At 33.2% G+C, this 21,197-nt stretch overlaps 1 protein-coding gene and 1 long non-coding RNA gene across 3 annotated transcripts in view; both read right to left on the bottom strand.

The window, feature by feature from the left end:
• Positions 1-21,197, bottom strand: part of LOC143075473 (uncharacterized) — a 425,173-nt gene that overhangs the window by 364,108 nt on the left and 39,868 nt on the right. The gene's annotated exons all lie outside the window — the stretch shown is intronic.
• The window catches only part of LOC143075471 (inactive peptidyl-prolyl cis-trans isomerase FKBP6-like), a 53,207-nt gene that overhangs the window by 6,044 nt on the left and 25,966 nt on the right, over positions 1-21,197 (bottom strand). For both annotated transcript variants that reach the window (XM_076250886.1, XM_076250887.1), the window contains exons 2-11: positions 20,873-20,972; positions 15,283-15,495; positions 14,364-14,453; positions 12,799-12,930; positions 10,693-10,763; positions 9,437-9,496; positions 8,409-8,468; positions 5,991-6,188; positions 5,018-5,127; positions 4,365-4,444 (exon numbers count right to left, since the gene is read on the bottom strand). In XM_076250886.1, coding sequence (XP_076107001.1) covers positions 4,365-4,444; positions 5,018-5,127; positions 5,991-6,188; positions 8,409-8,468; positions 9,437-9,496; positions 10,693-10,763; positions 12,799-12,930; positions 14,364-14,453; positions 15,283-15,495; positions 20,873-20,972 — 1,114 coding nt within the window. The remainder of the gene's footprint in view (positions 1-4,364; positions 4,445-5,017; positions 5,128-5,990; positions 6,189-8,408; positions 8,469-9,436; positions 9,497-10,692; positions 10,764-12,798; positions 12,931-14,363; positions 14,454-15,282; positions 15,496-20,872; positions 20,973-21,197) is intronic.

Below are 21,197 nucleotides of genomic sequence, written 5' to 3'. Positions count from 1 at the left end.
TCCGATACCGATACCAATAGTATAATCACCTGTTACCTATTACCTTATCTGTACGTTCCGCATCTGACAGGCGCACCACCAAACGGTGTATTCAGGATTAATATGCTATATAAACGGGATATAATCACAGGGTTGACACTACTAAATTGTCAAATTGTTACCTATTGTAGTATTTTAATCCGTAAGACTTTCTAAGATAACAATACGAATACTAAAAATCTGGACTAAAAATAAGTTTCAATTTGTTAGCGGGCATGACGTAAAACAGCGAATCAAAGAATTCAACTTTATTTATAACTAATATAGGACAATGCTGTTGATTAAAAAATACTCCATTCCAGGACCTTTTGTTTTCCAAATATTTAATATTACCAATAATTGATAAGTTCCAGTTCGACGGGTTCAAACAGAAAGACTTGAAAGCAGAGAAAATTGTGTATCTTATAATCGGCATGACTTTATCAGATCACAGTACTAATACTAAGATAAGGCTTGCGCATAGTTATATACTTTAATTCAGTCACGGACCCGCGATATCACGGGTGTGTTCTAGTACATTCTATTATTGTCAAACCAAGCTGGTGTTCAGTAAGCTTGTGTAATTGTGTATGGTTTGCCTCCAGTCTTAAATGTCTGCATATTTGGTGGCACTTATTAGATATTTAGCAAGCTGAATGGTTCACATTCTAACCAGCCTTATATTTAATTCATATTTTAAATTGCAAAACTATAATTTTTCATCATTCTCTAAGTTATAGATTTCAAGAGGGGCGAAAGATACCAGAGGAACAGTCAAACTCATAAATCGAAAATAAACTGACAACACCATGGCATGAAATATACAAATTAAAGTACACAAGAGCCAGCATAGAAAACAAAGAAAGTCTGAGCAACACGAACCCTAACCAAAAACTGGGGATGATCTCAGGTGCTCCAGAAGGGTAAGCAGATACTGCTCCACATGTCCAACAGTGGCACCGTCGGGTTGCTCATGTTTTTACAAACCTGGTAACTAGCTTTATTCGGTAAGTCACATTCATAAAAAGGGAAGGGGATTGTTGTTACGACGTAAGAAACATATCCGATATCATCTGTGAAACGGTTATTCCATAACGGTCAACCAACTATATACTATGGTAACAATTGTGTATACACTGGAGTTCTAAAAACAAATCCTACAACCAGGAAAGCCAAAGAATTGATGCCTTTTCTAGTGAAGCCATGCATACATTATTAGCAGGAACAGCAAAAAGTCTGGTGTTGTTCATTGGTGTCATAGTTTTCTAGGAAGGCATTGGTTTAACCTATCCAGTCACTAAGAAGTGTTACAATTAAATTCATAAGCAACACATAAATAGTTACATGAAAGGTATAGCCAATGTTTGAAAAATGCTGAAACGAGAAATGGAAACTACATATTATATACATATATATGCGAGTGAATATTATACACTTCACAAATTTAACATAGATGTGGCGTGGTCAACTACATCAAAGATTTGATGGTCAATATACTTAATCTGTAGAATGATCTTTCATCTTGATTATTAAATGTGACAGTTTATACGGTACATGAGTTGCACAGTAGAAATGCAATAACATTTGGACGTTTATCAAAGCAAGGTTTAATCTAATTTAAGGACAGCGGTTCATAGCACGATTTTGTAAGAAACTTTTTGCATTGGTCACTTATATTGGTGTAGTAGCTTGAAGTAACAATTAAGTTGCGATATAGATTATAATGAAGTAACATGTTGTTTTATAGAGTTGGAACTAAGTAACGTTTTGTATTGGAATTTATAACTGTGAACCTGGGCTGTGAACCTTTTAAATATATCATATAAACATGTACTTTTATATGATTAAACATGTGAACATTAAACAGACTTCGTCAGTAGTATATAAGACGGTAGTGAGCATATATGTATATATATATGGTGAAAATAGCTATTTCCTTATGTAAACGGGCAAGAAGGATTAGATCCCAGATACATAGTCATATATCCAAAATAATGACTGTCCAAAATACACAGAACAAAGACCCGTTTAGCGTTACATTATCACAATTACTGATTTTAAAGTTTATATAAACTAATTAGGGTTCCTTATATTTCTTAGTAATTCTTTGACTGAGTGCCCTACATTCAGTTATTTACACCTTTCAAATGTCTGCTATTCATCTATAATGATATTTATTTGATAAATATTGTTTAAAGCTGCAGTTATTTAGTTTTAAACAGATGTGTAAAAACGGCGAATATGTGTCCCCCATTGACAAAAAATCAGGAAATTTCAAACACCCTTTAATCACACTTTTCAGATGATATTTCTCAAAACAAACACGTTTTCAAGCTAAGAATAATTTGCATTTGAAGTTATCTTCATATAGAAATATCAGTTCACTTCAAAAACAAAAAGACCTGAACATAAACTGAAGAAAACATGGAAAGATATGGCGAAAATGAGCACCCCACTCTAAGGGGCTTTGTAACAACTAAGTATCTGAAGTATCTTAAAAAAAAAAGGGCACTGCATGACTTCCTTAGAGATGGACGCTTCAGTACTGTTTCCCTCAATAAATCAACTAAAGTTTTCCCACAAAGCACTGGCATAGCACCCCCTTAGATTCTACCTCTGTAACTAATGTAAGGAGACATCACTATGGATGCACAGTAACACATAATCATATTTCCCATTCATTTTTTTGTTTAAATACTTTAAAGAGGGATTAGTCAAAATAGCTTATGACGTCTTGCAAGTTTTTTTGTTTTGTTTTTTTTTTTTTTGGGGGGGGGGGGGGGGGGGGCGGGCGGGGGCATTTGATTTAAAAACAGCAGTAAATTTTGCCACCACAACGTCTAGCATGAAATTGATTGAAGTGGACAAACCTCTTGAGAAAACAAGAAAAACGTATAATCAATAATCTTACATGTGTACATGTTCAAGCCGACTTCTAAAAATGAGGGTGTTAAATGATCTTAAATGAAATCGTGAAAAATGTACAAAAACAGCTATAAGGTTTACTTACCATAAATATATCAGAAGGTCCCTGACGTCATTTAAAATTTTATCAACAACTTCGAACTTGGAACCTTGTACATCGCCTCACTTTTCCGTAATTTTAATTTGCAAACAAAACAGATAACTGTCATGACAATACAGCGATCAAAGTCATGGAACTTGAGAATTGGTTTTCATTTATAGATTTACAACAGTAAACGCTTTACCGGTTTGCCTTGCAAATTAACGCTTTTCTGTTTAACACGTTACCTATCGGGAGAAAATAGGTCAGTGGTAGGCTTTTAGTTTTAAAAAAAAATCGAAATCGGTAATAAAGTAAAACCACAACTATACTGACGTAAAGGATTTTTTTAAACACCCAGGTTCGTATGCTATCATACAGACCTGTGAAATACAACATCTGATTCAATATTTGCCGTTCTGCATACACCAGGTTCGTATGCTAGCATACATACCTGAGAAATACAATGTATTAATTAAATGTAGACATTAGCATACACCAGGTACGTATGCTGGCATACAGGCCTGAGAAATGCAAGTTAATTTATTACAATTCAGTTTAGCATACACCAGGTGTTAAATATACCAGATTCACGATTTCCAAGTGCTTGATAAAAGAAAAATGTGTTTTTTCTTTTATTTTTCTCTTTTTTGCATAAGTTTGTCTAATGAGCAATAATTCGACCTATTTGAGTACGAATTTTGACAAATTACCGTTAATGAGAATTTCTAATTTTAGATGAGAACGTGTTTAATAGAATACAACAAATGAAGATGAATCAATTTCTTAGACAAAACTGAATGAACAATTCACTTCATTTCTATATCAGTGTTAAAATTTAAGATACGGCCAAACTGTTTTATTTGATGTGTTGATGATTGCTTTTTAATGGTACATTCCTGTCAGCATTCTGTTATTTTATGGTGCATGCACATGCATGACATGTTTAAAAGTGTTTTCCAATTCATGTTACTGGTAATGCTTGACGATTTGAAAATATCTGCAAAAGGAAAACATATATATAGAACTTCCAAGTGATATAGGAGTTCTAACCATAATGGTCCAGCTGATGTGTAAAAGTGTGACGCTGAAGTGCATTTCTGATCAATGACTATCAATGCAACTTGCAGATGAGAAAAGTTTCTCTTCGTACAAAATGACTGGGATATGAATTCATTGTCTTTTCTTGTGATTCACTGTGTACTTTAGACAGTTTCTGTGTACTTTAGACAGTTTCTGTGTACTTTAGATAGTTTCTGTGTACTGTAGACAGTTTCTGTGTACTGTAGACAGTTTTTGTGTACTTTAGACAGTTTCTGTGTATCATAGCTAAGTGACTGACCTTCAGCTGACTGTCCTGTAGGTTTAGAGAACATCTTTTGGTACATGTCCTTTTCTACCAAACTAAACTTTTTGATATCTCTAAAAAATGTAAATTTTCTATTTTAAACAAGCAATTCAAATCTATCTAACTTAATTAACTACTTTTATCACAATTTATTTTTATGCATTATTTTTTTTTTTACTATAGTCCTTACTAGCTGACTTTGATGAAATTTATTACAGTTTTGCTGATGTCTTCATATACAAGAAGTTTGACATATATAGGACAAATCATATTTGTGGTATCTATTCTACTGCATATTCCTAAAAATTTTGTAAGTATCATAATATGCAAAATGAAAAGATTGTATTTTATGGATGGTCAAAGTCTTAAAAATCTCCTTTCAAGCAAACCCCCTCCCCCTCTCACCCCCATGAGTGTAATTTTTGATTGAGCAACCATTAACCATTGCCTATTGATTTAACACAGAACCTAGTTTTTTTATATATACAATGATATATCGGTACATTATGTATGTAAGTCGAATTTTATTTTTCAAACAGAATTAATATTACTTCTTATTCATCAAAATCATGTATTTTTCTTTTAATTTCTGAAAAAACTCATGTAAGCAATAACAATCGACTTATTCATTTGGTTATGCTTATTACTTGTCCAATTCCTGGAGCTCTTTGTTTATTTCTGTGTTATTTGGGTTCATTCTCTGGGCCCTCTTCAACATGTCTCGTGCTACTTCAAAGTGGGAGCTCCTTCTGTGTGCCTGAAAGTAATTTCAATAAAGTAGATTCATTGGTACATGTCAATGCAAAAGTTGCCTAACAAAACAATAAAATGGAGAAACACACCAGAGGTTACCTAACCATCTTTTTATCACTGTCTTATTCCCCCCTTTTTTTAGCAATTATGTTTGAGGGTCATGATAGGGGTACCGTCATGACAAATACTGGTAAAAATTATTGCCAATTTTATTATGACATTTACAGTAGGTTATTTTTGGTGCATGATCATAAGATGAACACTTTCTTGCAGACAATAAAAATCAACTAATTTAATCCAATTCATGTCAAACTTTTTCTAAAATTAAAATCATGATAAGAATATTTTGACCAATCACAGTAAAATTTAACCAATTTGTCACTTACTGTAGCGGAAAATGACCTTTTGAAGCCTGACACGTTAAGTCCTTAGCCCTCATCTTTCATAGTTATCAGGTTGACTGTCCCCTAAGACTCCCCTTCAGAGTGAGGGTATAAATATATAGGGTTACAACATATGCCCATTACACGCTGAAGCTTACTTATTGTAAATGGCAAATGAGAAATAAATTGTTCTTTTTGTTCAAATTTTGCACCTTTATTTGGTTCAAGTTCTTGCTTTGAAATTCACTGTTGCTTGACTTTACATGCTACCTTCACTAACCTTTCCTTGAAGGAAGAGAAGTTTAACATTATTTGGTTCTATGTCTCTCCCCTTGTTGCTTTACTAACCTTTCCTTGAAGGAAGAGAAGTTTAACATTATTTGGTTCTATTTATCTCCCCTTGTTTCTTTACTAACCTTTCCTTGAAGGAAGAGAAGTTTAACATTATTTGGTTCTATTTATCTCCCCTTGTTTCTTTACTAACCTTTCCTTGAAGGAAGAGGAGTTTAACATTGTTTGGTTCTATTTCTCTCCCCTTGTTGCAGTATGTCATCACTAGGTTGAATTTATTTTGTTTTGAAGCACACACAGCCATGTTAGAATACAGAGTAAACAACTTCCCCCTGTGAACTTTCTCCTCCTCCTCATCTTTTACATGCCTGGATTCTAGCATCATTGCTGCCTACAAAAAGAGGCAAACTGTTCTTATTTACCAGCATCATTGCTGCCTAACATTTAAGGTAAAATGAACTTATTTTCCAGCATCATTGCTGTCTAACAATATAGGTTAAATGTTCTTATTTTCCAGCATCATTGCTGCCTAACAATATTGGTGAAATGTTCTTATTTTCAAGCATCATTGCTGCCTTACAATAAATGTAAAATGTTCTTTTTTTCAGCATCATTGCTGCCTAACAATATTGGTGAAATGTTCTTATTTTCAAGCATCATGGCTGCCTCAAAATATAGGTAAAATGTTCTTTTTTTCAGCATCATTGCTGTCTAACAATATAGGTAAAATGTTCTTATTTTCAAGCATCATTGCTGCCTAAAAATATAGGTAAAATGTTTATGTCGTCAATGTTTTTTTTGGAAAGTTTATGCAGAGAACCTATCACAGAGCAACAATGTCAAGACATATGGAATTAGCAAAACTTTATTCACATATAAAACTTTTGAATATTAGCACTTTCCAGTACATTTCCTGTATCACAATGCTATTGTTATTACATCAAAGTAAGAACTGATTATTTAATGGGCACAGGATGTTTGCGCTTTTTTACCTGTAAAACGATAGGACATTTGCGCTTCAAATACTATGGACATTTGCGCTTTTAATTTTGATTCACCTGTATTAATTTGACCAGACATTTGCGCTTTTTACCTATAGTCGTCTACCTGTAATTTTAATGAGAAGTAATCATCACGTTAATGAATTTAACTTATATTTGTTATTAGTACAACAAATGGACCAGAAACCTTCAATGCCCACTATATTGAACAGTTGTACTCGACTCATCCTGCTTTATTTTTATCGTTTTGAAGAGTATCATTGACAATCAGTCGGTGAATTACATTAAGATTCGTTATATTGATGAACAGCACCCTAGTGAAGAATTGAGAAAGAGAAACTTGATTATTTATTTGAAATGAGGGCGAAATACCAGTCTGAACAGATAACAATAGCTAAATTTGTTCACTCCTTGGGCTTCTGTTATCAAGCTTAACCAACATGTGATGACTTTACCTGTTTTTATGTCTTTAGAATGTTTACTTTTAGCTTTATATATACTTTAAAACATATATCAAAGTGCTTTGAAATGTGCTACATGTATGAAACTATCTTTTTTTTAACTTTTTATCATAAAGAACAATATGACTTTAACTCTTCAAGGTTAAACCTGCCGGTCACAAGCCCTGATAAAAGGGGAGGGTAGTCATAACAATCAAATATTGCAAAAGCGCAAAAGTCCTATGTAAAAAGCGGAAATGTCCTTTTTTAAAAAGTGCAAATGTCCTATGATTTAAAGCGCAAGTGTCCAAAATAAAAAGCACAAATGTCCTATGAAAAAGTGCAAACGTCCCGCGCCGTATTTAATGACCTTGTGAACACAGATTGATCTGTTTCAACTGGTGTAATTATTACTCATTCATGAAAAACAACTACTGATTGGTGTACTGGACTCATCAGGCATACATGGATTTGTTATAACTGCTTAAATAAAGTATTTTCTGAATGTAATTGCATGGGCAAAATGGAGTATATTCAATTCAAAAGATGGTCCATTTCAAAAACATTTCAAAATATCAGACATGAGTCCGATATGTGAGGAAAGAATTTAATAATGTCAGAAGTCTGGGCTTCTTGAGACTTCTTCCTGCCTAGCTTGTAGAGCATGTTAATATGATATTTATTAGAAATGTTAAATGAAACCGACACAATTTACAAAATCTTAAAAGCTTATATATCAGAGGAGACCCATACACATAGCCCCTGGCTGTTGTCAATCCTCTTTTAACAAATATGTATACAGAATTAAATATCAAATATATCTGAAACAACACTTTCACTGTAAATAATAAATGAAACAAGAATGTGTCCCCAGTACACGGATGCCCAACTCGCACTATCATTTTCCATGTTCAGTGGACCGTGAAATTGGGGTCAAAACTCTTAATTTGGCATTTTAATTAGAAAGATCATATCATAAGGAACATGTGTACTAAGTTTCAAGTTGATTGGAATTCAAATTCATCAAAAACTACCTAAACCAAAAACTTTAACCTGAAAACCTGAAGCGGGACGAAGGGAGGTACGGACAAAGGGACGGACAAACAGGCGTACAGACCAGAAAACATAATGCCCCTCTACTATCGTAGGTGGGGTATAAAAATACTGTACCTTTTTATAATGGCCAAAGGCCTTATGGAATGCCCGTTCTTTATACACTTGTAATCCAAGCTGAAATGAAAATTTGATATAATTGGCTGATATTCATACTACTGTGGATTCGTTTATTTTTGTGGGCACCAATTTTTGTGGATGAAGGAAAACTGGCATATGTGTGGACATTTATTTTCATGGTTTTGCCGAAGTCTTTATATAAGCCTTTAGAACATTTTTCATTCGTTGAACATTTAATTTCGTGGTTGGTATCCAACAAATAATAATGAATCCACAGTAATCCTTTGTTTTGAATAAAAATTTAATTACCATACATAAAACATTATAAAACTTTAATACATTGCTGCTTAGAAATACAGAGAAGCAATTTTATATGAGATTTGTTTTGTAGGTACAGAGAATAATCTAACTGAACATGCTACAGCTTCTATTCAAATTTCCTTTTAACAAATATAAATGCATTATTAAAGGTTCCCACAGGCTTTACAAAACAGAGATAAAAGGACCAAAGTATAAAGAATAAAGAAAATTTGTAATTAAAATAGATAATAGAGAATAAGAAAGAAATTTTACCTTAAATTTAGCTGGATCATGAATAGTATGAGTCAATGACTGAAAACCTTTCTAATGAAAAACATTATTATTCTAAATCGAGAATAGAGAAATATAGAGAGAAATATTAAAGAATAGAGAATTGAAGATTTTACATCATAACTTACAAAAAGCCCCAACATAAATATAACAAACAGTAGATTTATGATTTATGCTACAGTGAACAACTGAACAAAATAATAAAACCTAAATAAATAAGCATGCATATCTTAATTTTGGTAGATACATTTAAATTTAAAACCTAAGCTACTTTATTCAAGAGATTTAAAAAAAATGATATATCAATTAATGCAGTAATTGGTTTTAAAGTTTATATCAAATCAAATTGTTTTCTCCTCATGAAATATTCAATGAAACCCATGAACAAACTTATGTATATAAGTGTCTTCTGCTAGAGTGCCACATTTCCTTACCTGTCTTTCAACCTCAACAAACTTTAGAATGTCTGAGAATTCTATCTTATCCCTCTCTTCCTGCAACAAACAAACATAGAATTTTTATTTCAGTGGTATATTGTCATGATCATCAAGAATCCTATATTAGTTGCATATCCTAAGATTCTAAAGATAAATTTAACTTAGAAGTTTGGTTAAAATGCCTCAAGATCAAGTATCCAATAGACGTATTTACACTTGTATGCAAATTTGTCCGCCATTACGTAAAATCACACAGGTTCCCGTAAACTTTGACATCATAATTTAATATATTTGACGTCACAATTTAAAAGTGATTGTTGCTTGACGTCAAAAGGTGATTCGGAGTCGATCTAAGGTCATTCTGAGGCAAGATACAGCTAAATACCAAAAGTGTAAATACGTTTATTGTAGAGAAGGTTCACATGTACCTTATCAGTGCAAACCAACTTACCATAGTTCTATATTGAGCTGATGTAAAAGTTAGATGGTTTGATTGTGACAAAATCTTAATTTTCAGTATATGTCTAAAATATCATAGAATTAAGTATATGGTGGATCTATTTATAACATTAACATGATAAAATTATTTTGCAAAATTGACAAAAACCTCAACCAAATTTATAGGAACAGTGTTTTTATTGCAGTTCTCCATTTCAAAGTCACAGTGAGCCCTCAACACAAACAAAAAATGAACACAAACATTAACTTGTAAACAATGTAAAAGTTTCAAAGTTAATGAACCATGATGAGGGGTTGGGGCTTAATAATCTCCATGGAAATAAGACTTGCAAATGCTAATAACTTCCATACCAAATATCACTGACTTAACATTAGCAGTTTATCTAATCACATACTAATACATATAAACTAAGCAAAAGTTTCGAATTCAATAGACCATGACTGAGGGGGCATGGCCAAATAATCTCCATGGAAATGAGATGTGCTCATGCTTATACAACTGCATACCAAATATCATTGCCCTACCACCGTAAACTAGACCTAAACACAAACTAATACAGTGTTGATGCCAACGCCGACGCTGGAAAAACCATCCATATGTCTCCCTTTTTGACTTCATCAAGATGAGACAAAAAATAAAGAAGGTGCTTTAACTGTTAACACACTGATCCTATTTTTTATTAGAAATGTTTTCTGTATTTTAAAACAGATTACTCTATATAGGATCCACCTAGATTAAAATAAAGATTAATCTACAACCAACAACATGTTACATCTTTTAAAGACTATCCTACCTTTGCCATCATGTCATAATCTTCTATACCTGCATGCTCAACGAAATTCATCAGCTCCAACTTGAACATCACTAAAAATAACAACAAATGTGTAAACAATACAGGTAAAAAATGGTAAAATAACATGTCAGTGTTGTCGTTCACAAGAAATGAAACATCATATATAACCTTTTGAATAAGTAGCAAAATAAGCCTTGTAAATTGGTTACAGTTTCAAAGTTAACATGTTTTGTGATTGTACTAAAAAATAAATTTTGCCAACTTCATTGTGTTGCTATGGTATTTTACAATCAACTACATTTTCTGCAGTGACTGTGAATCATGCCTCATTCAAAATTATATAGGAATTTGTGCTTGTCTTTTTCTTTAATGCCACTTTTTGTTTGTTCTGCTACTTTGGTCATATCAAGTGGTTGTTTTTTTATTAGTGAAGATAGCTGCCGTACCTACATTCAACAAGAAAACTGTGAATCCTTGTCAACCTTAAATTGAGTCAAACACACCTTACCACACGAGGGTAAGAGAATGCATTGTTCTGGAGCCACACGAGGGTAAGAGAATGCAATGTTCTGGAGCCACCCTGCCACATGAGGGTAAGAGAATGCATTGTTCTGGAGCCACCCTGCCACACGAGGGTAGGAGAATGCATTGTTCTGGAGCCACCCTGCCACACGAGGGTAAGAGAATGCATTGTTCTGGAGCCACCTTGCCACACGAGGGTAAGAGAATGCATTGTTCTGGAGCCACCCTGCCACACGAGGGTAAGAGAATGCATTGTTCTGGAGCCACCTTGCCACACAAGGGTAAGAGAATGCATTGTTCTGGAGCCACCCTCCCACACGAGGGTAAGAGAATGCATTGTTCTGGAGCCACCCTGCCACACGAGGGTAAGAGAATGCATTGTTCTGGAGCCACCCTGCCACACGAGGGTAAGAGAATGCATTGTTCTGGAGCCACTCTGCCACACGAGGGTAAGAGAATGCATTGTTCTGGAGCCACCCTGCCACACGAGGGTAAGAGAATGCATTGTTCTGGAGCCACCTTGCCACACGAGGGTAAGAGAATGCATTGTTCTGGAGCCACCTTGCCACACGAGGGTAAGAGAATGCATTGTTCTGGAGCCACCTTGCCACACGAGGGTAAGAGAATGCATTGTTCTGGAGCCACCCTGCCACACGAGGGTAAGAGAATGCATTGTTCTGGAGCCACCCTGCCACAGGAGGGTAAGAGAATGCATTGTTCTGGAGCCACCCTGCCACACGAGGGTAAGAGAATGCATCGTTCTGGAGCCACCTTGCCACACGAGGGTAAGAGAATGCATTGTTCTGGAGCCACCTTGCCACACGAGGGTAAGAGAATGCATTGTTCTAGAGCATTTCTGATGACTAATGTATTGTTTTCTGCACAAAATTATTCACTTTTACTAAAGCTCAATATCACTTCTCTAATTTTATTGCCATTTTCACATTTCTTGATTGGTGTGAGAAAAATATGTCTCCTCACTAGTGAAATATTTATTCCCAGCAAATAATTGGTCAAACTAAATTATAACTTCAAATTTTCTTGCTTTCTTCTGAAATTTTCTACTGTGACGTCATGAAAAAAGATGACCGTGCCTGATGACTTCAAGTATAAAGAACACAACTTTCTGAAAAATCTTCGAAAAGGAAGATATAAAAATTGTTAAAAAGATTCTAACACAATAACTCGTATTTTACAATATTTCTCAACTCTCAATTGTGGAAATTATAATTATCTTAAAAGCTCAGCAATACTCACACTTAAATATTAAAATTTAACTGTCTAGAGGGAGAATATTGCAACACACTTGTTGTAGTGGTGAAATCTAAAAAAAAATCATCTTTATACATCAAATAAGTGTTCATTCAATTCTCAGTATTCCATGCTATATACATGATATACATGAATATGCATCTGTCAGAGTACTCAAAAAGTGGTTGTTCAAAGGCTTTGACCATAACTTTTTGCAAATGACAGACACAATTTTAGTATTTCACAATAGACATAGTAGTGAGGACCAGTAAATGTTTTCAGGGACCACCAGAGATAAAAAGATTTTGAGAACTCATGTCTATATCACATTACCTGTTGAATTTCCAGGAATTCTGGGTTCTACACCAAGTTTACCATATGCATAGTCTGGTGAAACCAGCAGTTGTGCTAATTCTCCCTTCTTCATGGTTCTAATGCAAATCTCTAATCCTGGAAGTAGCTGATCTATAATACAATAAAATTTCATCTTAACTCACAAATAATTCACCTAAAGTTTATTTAGGTTCATAGTTAAATCAAAAAATAATTCATCCACGGCTCTACAATCTGTTGATACCTGTACATTGGCATTGTGTAAGGTCATTTTTTTCTCTGACTGTTATCAAAATTAAGAATGGAAATGGGGAATGTGTTAAAAGGACAACCAAAACAAAGAGCAGAAAACAGCTGAAGGCCACAAATGGGCCTTCAATACAGCGAGAAAATCACAATAAAAATTTACATCTTTACACTTAATCCATAAGATGTTGGATGTGTAATGGTTGATATTTCAGTCTGACAAGCATCATCAACATTGATTATTTCATTAGTTGATATTGATTAGCTGTCAGTAACTGTGAGTACTCTCAGATCTTTACTTAGTGTATTTTTGTTGTTGGGATGTGTAAGTACCCTGCCAATTAAGTCTGATCTGTGTATTTCTGTTTGATTTGATCTGATGATATAAGCCCTTTTCAACTTATTCATATAGTTTGTTCTTATGTTACACTATAACACCGCTGTCCCAGTGTTGACTAGAAGCAGTTGTTACTAGTAGACTTTATAGACTAGTATACAGTATGGGGGTGAAAGGGTTTTACATCTTCAGAAAGAAAATCTGATTAAGATTTCTAAAAGATGTTAATATTCTTCCTAGAAGGATGTTTACTATGCTTTTCTGTTGAAAAATCTAATACTGAGATTTCTGTCTGTGAAATTTTGTAAAATTTGAACTTTTCTTCTATGGATGATTTCCCATATTATATCTACGGTGGCAAATGAAAATATGACTGTTTGTATATTTGAGCAATTTCTAGAAAAATTACAAACCAACAACTTTATCCAATATCATGGTCTGATTTTAAAAATTCCAAACACTATGAAAAAATTGTTAAATAACCCACTACGCACGTTATTCAGTGTGCACCACATTTTTTATGTTATTTCTTCATAAACAGAAAAAATATTACAGTCATTCCTTAAATGTATTGTCTCATGTTTTGTTTGACATGACATTATGCACCAGGATCATGGAGTTAATCTCTCAATTCATTTTTAAGCTCTATTGCATTAACTCTTTCTGTTAATCATCAGAATAGAAAAACAGTGCCATAATTTTTAAATCAATTACAATTTTAACAAAGCAAAAATCATAGTACATATATGCACTATGACCTACGTGCTAGACCACTCCACCACATAGGCTCTACAAAAATGAAGTTTTCCATGGCCGGGTGTTACCTATCGTCCCCAGTTTTTGTCTAGCGTTGTCACACAGTAAGGCATGGAGATGAAACTTTTACAGATCAGCTGAATTATCTATCGCACAAATTATTGAAGGATGTAGTCACAGAAATTATACAACATAAGCAAATGATAAGTGTTATCAAGTATCTTACTTTGTCCAAGTTTGTATCTTTCTGGTGCATTCCTCAACCTTGTCGAATCATATGGCTCATCAGCATACTCCAGGAAGGCATTATAATGAACTGAAATAAAGTTAGAATCTCTTGGTTATAATGTTTGATTTGAGATTATTCAAAATTGTTGAGACAAATGTCCAGCCCAACACTGCTTATAGTAAATCAAACAGATAAAACATATATACATAATATATGATTTTTGATAATGATTACGATAGGGAACATGTGTACTAAGTTTCAAGTTGATTGGACTTCAACTTCATCAAAAACTACCTCATCCAAAAACTTTAACCTGAAGAGGGACAAACCGACGAATGGACAGACAGACAAACGGACAGACGCACAGACCAGAACACATAATGCCCATAAATAGGACATAAAAAACGGAAACATAAAACCTTGTGAGCATGTTTAACCCTAGAAATTCACTAATTATATTGTGAAAATCTTTATTCATGCCAAAATAAACATGATAAACCAAATTGTTTATAAGTACATCCAATTCATTAAAAGCAAATTATTTCTTCCAAAAGTACTTGGCATAGTTAGTAACAATTTGACAATTCAAGCATTTTCAAACTTATTTTTATAATGTGAACAAGTGTTGAATGGTATGCTGTTACACCAATGTCCTCTCATTTGTTGCTGTGTGCCATTTTCATTTTTCAGTTAAAGCTTTAGCATAAATCAAGCCGTTAATTTTCTCTTTTAAATTGTTTCATATTTCATCTATCCAGTCAGATTTTGTGTTATGACTTTTCCTTATTGTTGAGTACTGTACAGTGAATACTTGTTGATAGCATACTTACCCTTTCTGTTTCTTATGGAAAATTGTTGAATTTGCAATTATACAAATAATTAAAAAGTCTAAAATAAAGATTTCAATATTTCTTACCCCTAACAATTGCTCCTTCAGGGACTATACTTCCTCCTCCTGGGTGTAAAACTCTCTTTTTAACTCCCCCATCACCAGAAATATCCTCCATTTTCTTTGCCAACTTTTGAAAGGGAGATAACTCATCATCATCATCTTCATCCTCTTCATCAGGTATATAGACATTGTTCAGAATGTCCTCTGGTGGGAATGCTTCTTCTTCTTCCTCATCACCTGTAGTGAAAATGTCAATGCATACTTTTGAAGGTTAAACTTTACTGATAATGGTCTTTACTATTGAGGTTTTAAAATGTAATAACAATATTTCCTGTTTTAAAGAAATCATTAGTTTCTATCATGCAAAATGGGCAAATACAACCCGATAAATTGATTGTCCGTTTTTCTGTACATATTGATATCGTAAAATATCAACTGCTTGGCACAATATGAAGCCTTTTAAAACTATTTGTTACGATCACTCGACAAAAAGCTTCTTTACTGTGTTTAGCAGCTGATATTTTATGATAGCAATATGCAGACAACCTGATAATCAGCACATCCATATACACCCTTTACACTACAAATAATGTCACTCACAGTATGATATAACACTTTGTGTACATTTAGTGACTCACCAAAATCTGATTTCAAACTCAAAATTGTGATTTCAAAATTCCTAAATCTGACTTAAATATATAATTTGTTTTACAGCAGGGTTTGTATTTTCCTTTCTGTCATGTTCTGTATTTAGTTCAACACAATCATCAATGTAGTGTATAGCAAATGTGAAAAAAGTGTGTTTATTTTTAAAAACACACTTTTTTAATTAAATAATCTGATTAATTTTACATTCAATTTTTCCAGAATTGTATAAGTGAGTTTTAAGTATATAAGTTATGTTAGTAGGTTGGAACCAAAAAGACAAACTGCAATTATGAAATTTGCATTTTTGTTTTTATTATTGCTTAAAGTCTAAGAAACGAGTGACCGGTGAAAAATTATGTTCTTCTAATTCTTGAACCAATACATACAAGCATCATAAACTTAGTCTTCTGTGCACGAATTTATAATTTTTTTCGTGAAATTTCGTATACATGTAATCGTCAATTTTTTTTCCAATCGGACAGTGTTGTTGTGAAAATATGGCAGGTAATTAAAGTTCGTGTTTTGAAGCTGAATTTTAACGATTGTCACCTGTTTGTCAACAATCGACAAAAAATCAACAAAAAAGAACGGGAATTGAGCACGTGTTTAACATGTAAATTCAGATAATAGTTTATTTTAAGGACATCCATGCGTATTGTGATCACCAGATTTTTACGAAATGGGTCACACTGACAGTCAAGGGTCTAACTTAAGGTAACAGGTACGTAAATGGCTTGATCTGGGATTTTTAAAAGAAATTGTATGCACGTAGAACTTATCAAAAGATAATGAAAAATCGAAAAAATTAAGTTGGTCACCGATCTAATTTCCCAGTTCCAGGCATTTGAAAATGGTAATGAAACAACATAAAGTACATAAACTTTACGTCAAATTTGAACCAAAAATAAGAAATTTCAATCTTTATTTATTCTGCAGTTTAAACCAATCCTACGATTTTTCTATAAAAATCAAATGTTTTTGAGGTATTATTTTCCTTTCTTTTGATATATAATTTTCATGGGGTTACTGAACTCCTTTTTCATATAAAAGCCGTTGAAAGGGTGTTGTTGACGGGAAAAGAGAGAAAAATCATGACGTCGCCGAAAGGATTACGCAACGTCAAGGCTATTTCAGCAGAATTGTAAAGACAGCGACTGCCTCATTATAGTTTGTTTTGCTATTTAAATGCGCTATAGAGCATATTATCCTGCCTGGAAAAGGGATTGATAACCTATTATTGTTTTTTCAGTGATTATACGAGGTCCTAAGTAATTATAACGTATTTCTGGAATAATTAAAAACACAATGTTTAAGGACATATGTTTATAAACTTATTAAACAGAAACGATAAAAGATCTATCATTAAAATAGATTTTCCGAGTGACGATATACATTCAATGTTCACATATATGACCACAACTTTTCTACTTCACAATATCAGTGGAGGCGAAATATACCGCGCAACGGGAAATTGAAACTTATAAGCCGAAAACATGTCTGACAATGTCATGTGAAAAAAACGAAAAACAGCCAAAGGACCAACAATGGTAAATAAATGGGGAAATGTGTCCATGGGACACAAATGATGCGCCCGCTTGCATATGATGCTATAGAGTGATATTTCTAAAAAAAAACTTTAAAAGTGACACCATCAAAATTTAAACTAGATCTGTGATTCTTTTTTTTTTTGGTAATCAGTATTGTGTATAAGTCTTCTAACATTTGGTTGAGGCAAACTAAAGTTAGAGAACCGAAACCAATTTTGGACGGTACGACGGACGGACAGACAAACAAGTGTTAAAAGTAATGTCCCCTCCTCTACGGCGTGTGCACAATATTTAACTTTTAATCCTCCGATAGTTGCAGGAGGTCATGCATATAAAACATATAAAATTATGGTTCAATGACACGAGAACATTACCGTGATATATATAAACATGAACACATACTTCGATCCAAATAGTACTGGTCATTTGCAAACTTAAGTAGTGTGTTAAATATGACACGAAAGGAGATGTGGGATAAATGTAAAATATAGGCAAAAGACCAACAAAAAGAATATTTCAAAGTTTGTTGCATATTATTCCTACTTTTTTCTCCATCGTTGGTTTTGTTCCATTATTATAGTGCGGACAGTGCATAGATGTAAAATGTAAAAACAAATGTATATAAATTCCAAATTAATTATCTTTTTTTTTTGGTTATTCGGCTTCGCCGCGGTTGAAAATAATTTCTCGGGATACAAATCTGCTCCATCCCCCACTCAGCTATGTGTTGTTTTAAATTGTTCAACATAGACTTTGAACACACTTTATATGGCGTTCAGATAAATGTATCCAGTCTTCATTTTGTGAGCTGTAATGATCAAGCTAACAGTGTACTGAATAGAAAAGCTAGCTGTGTGTGATTTTGAAGAACCGTCTTCGAGGGATTTTAACGTATGCATTGGATGTTGCAGAGATTGGAAATCGCCAACAGCATTATGGACCTCGTAATTTATGCCAACAATTATATTCCTGTTCGTACTTTAGATTTTTTTTGCAAGTTTTGCGAAATTGAGAAGAAATACGTAAAGCAAAAGTAAAAACTCTTATTCTAAATTTTTAAAGCAGCATTTGCACATGTATATAAACAGTATCAACTGAAATCGAAATAAATGTATTTCCGAAATTTTGCGCAATTTAAAATAAATTGATTGGTGCTAGCAGAAATTTCTACATCTTCAGTATAATATATACTTTGCTAATTATTTTATTTTTGAAGTGGAGGTAAAGCCGTAATTTTCAATCAGCGGATCTATATTTTTCCCTTGCCGCTTTTTAATGCAGGAAGCTTGTAATTCACAATGTTCCTTTCAATTCATTACATATTGACTGAAAAGTGTATTCATTTCTTTAAATTTTCGTTCATTTTGAAAGACAGTTCCCGTTTGTTCATGCGGAACTTGCCCCATCACCATTACAGGTCATTACACATTTGGATTATCGTTCAAGTTTATTATCACTCTCTCTTGCTTACCCGTCTGCAGTAACTCCGAAATTATATTTTAAAAATTTCATGTCACACAGAAAGCAATTTAACTCTTTTGCTTTCAATATTTGTTTTACTATAAATTATTTGTTTTAAAATAGCACAAGTACTTTCATTTTCAAATTCTATTTATAGACCATATTGCGGACGTGAAAGAAAGCACTGTAAAGAAAGATTTATGTTTATATTTATTTTAGAAAATGGTTATATCAGTTAAAACAGGAATATCAAATTTAAAATAATTAGTATTAACCTCTTTTTTGTGTGTGTCAAGGATTGAATACGTCCTAGCAGTTTTCATTCACGTTGACAGTTGTCAGTTTGGGAAAATTTATTTCTTGAACATATTGAATGCAAATGACTGAATGTATTAAAGTCCGTGACAAAGTTTGCTATGGAATTTCAATAAATAAAATGACAATATATAGTGTAAGCTTTAATTTATTTCTGTCAGAGTTTATGATATTTACTATACATTTTGTACGTCACATATCAACGACAACATTCCCAATTTTTTAAGTCATCAGTCTTTGCCGATTACCGTCGTATTGTAAGTTCATGTATGGACAGTTTCTCCAAGGTATAAACAAAATAGTTCCGAGACCCATTCTTTGTACTTTAAACAGATTTGTAGAAACATAATTTGAATGCAAGCTTTAAGTTGGCCAGCTAGTATTAGTAAACCCAACTCAGTCGCTCTTCGGCCATCACGACATGCCAAGTTTCTTTCATTTTCATGGGAGGAAAGCACTGTTTAACTGTTACAAGATATTTCATTTTACATTCTTCAATTTTAGCTATATTTTGATGAGATGCATTCAATACTCTTCCACCATATTGACCGATTATTCCGACGAAGCGGAATATATTCTGACATCTTGAAAATATTTATTCTGGTGTACGGGAGATAACTCCCATAGCAACAAACGCCGATTTTCCCGTTTTCCGCCAGAGGCGTTCATTTACGTACCTCTCACCTTAAATAAGTTATCAGAGAAAAATAACATGCATGTGTTATTACAGACACTTTCATGAGTTGTCTACTCCTTTTTTCCTTAATTAAGAAATAATTCTTTCATGCCATGCTCTATGCTCATTTTAACATGGGTAGGCATTAAATTTGTTAATATCTTAATACCGAGCGTTAGCGAGGTATTAAATGTTTACAAATATAATGCCTACCCAGTTCTAATAGGAATATTTTGAACTTTTGTACTTCGAAGCGGACCTATAGTAGACGCTTGAAATGTCGCCATTTTGATTTGATGAACAAAAACGTTATAGAAAAATCAACAGTTTATCAATAAAAAAGAACAGAAACATTTAAACTTACTTTTAGAATGTTTTTATTTAATTTCGTAGCGAGCAAAACCAACAAAAATGTCCATTTTGATCTCTGGCTTTGTTCAAAGTCCTTCAAAATTCATCTGACATTGCAATTTCAATTGTGACGTCAATCACGTGCAGCCCATGTTCTATTCGAATTAGAACATGGCTTTGTACCCAAAGCTAAAGAAGAACGTCATATTAGAATCTGTAATAACATATGTTTATTATCAGTGAAATGTATCATAAATATTTTTATTTTTAATGACCACTTGGGAATTCTTAAAACTTTGCGCAATAACTAAATATATTACCTTGATAATTAATTTTCTAATTCCATTAATACAATTTTGATCAACCATGGTAAATCAATGAGACAAGGCTTTTAAGGGCAAACTAAGCTGTAACAACAAGGCTTAAGTTATTACAAGCACGTAACTTACTATATGAGAGTAAATGAAACACTTGGAATCTTAACAGGAATTGTAAACAGTATCCTTTTTACATGTTTTATCTCTACATTAATATTTAGAATCATGTAAGATATTTATTAAGAACTACACGATATTTATTAAGAACTACATTTGTATATTATATATTTGTAAGTTACCGTTTTGGTATTCATCCACTTCAAACTCTACACCTCCTTCTGACTCTCGTAACTTCTGAATATCCTTTTCCTTCAGGCAAACTGTTGCTTCGTCACTCATCTGAAAATCAATGTAAAAATAATTATCAAAATAGAAATAAATAAATCCATCTTTTTTTACACATAATTAAATGTACCTGAATTTCAAATTTCAATTAAATAACAAGATTCTCTCCTTTATAAGTTAGCATTTCGAAATTTAATTACATCATGTACATCCTGGCTGACTACAAAATGAACCAGACAGCTTTTTAAAAGAGACTTTAAGCCTGTGAATTGATAATGA

Source organism: Mytilus galloprovincialis, chromosome 5, assembly GCF_965363235.1.
Source record: "Mytilus galloprovincialis chromosome 5, xbMytGall1.hap1.1, whole genome shotgun sequence".
In the NCBI taxonomy this organism is placed as follows: Eukaryota; Metazoa; Mollusca; class Bivalvia; order Mytilida; family Mytilidae; genus Mytilus; species Mytilus galloprovincialis.
The sequence above is the reverse complement of the archived record's forward strand: the minus strand, read 5'-3'. Positions and strand labels throughout refer to the sequence as shown.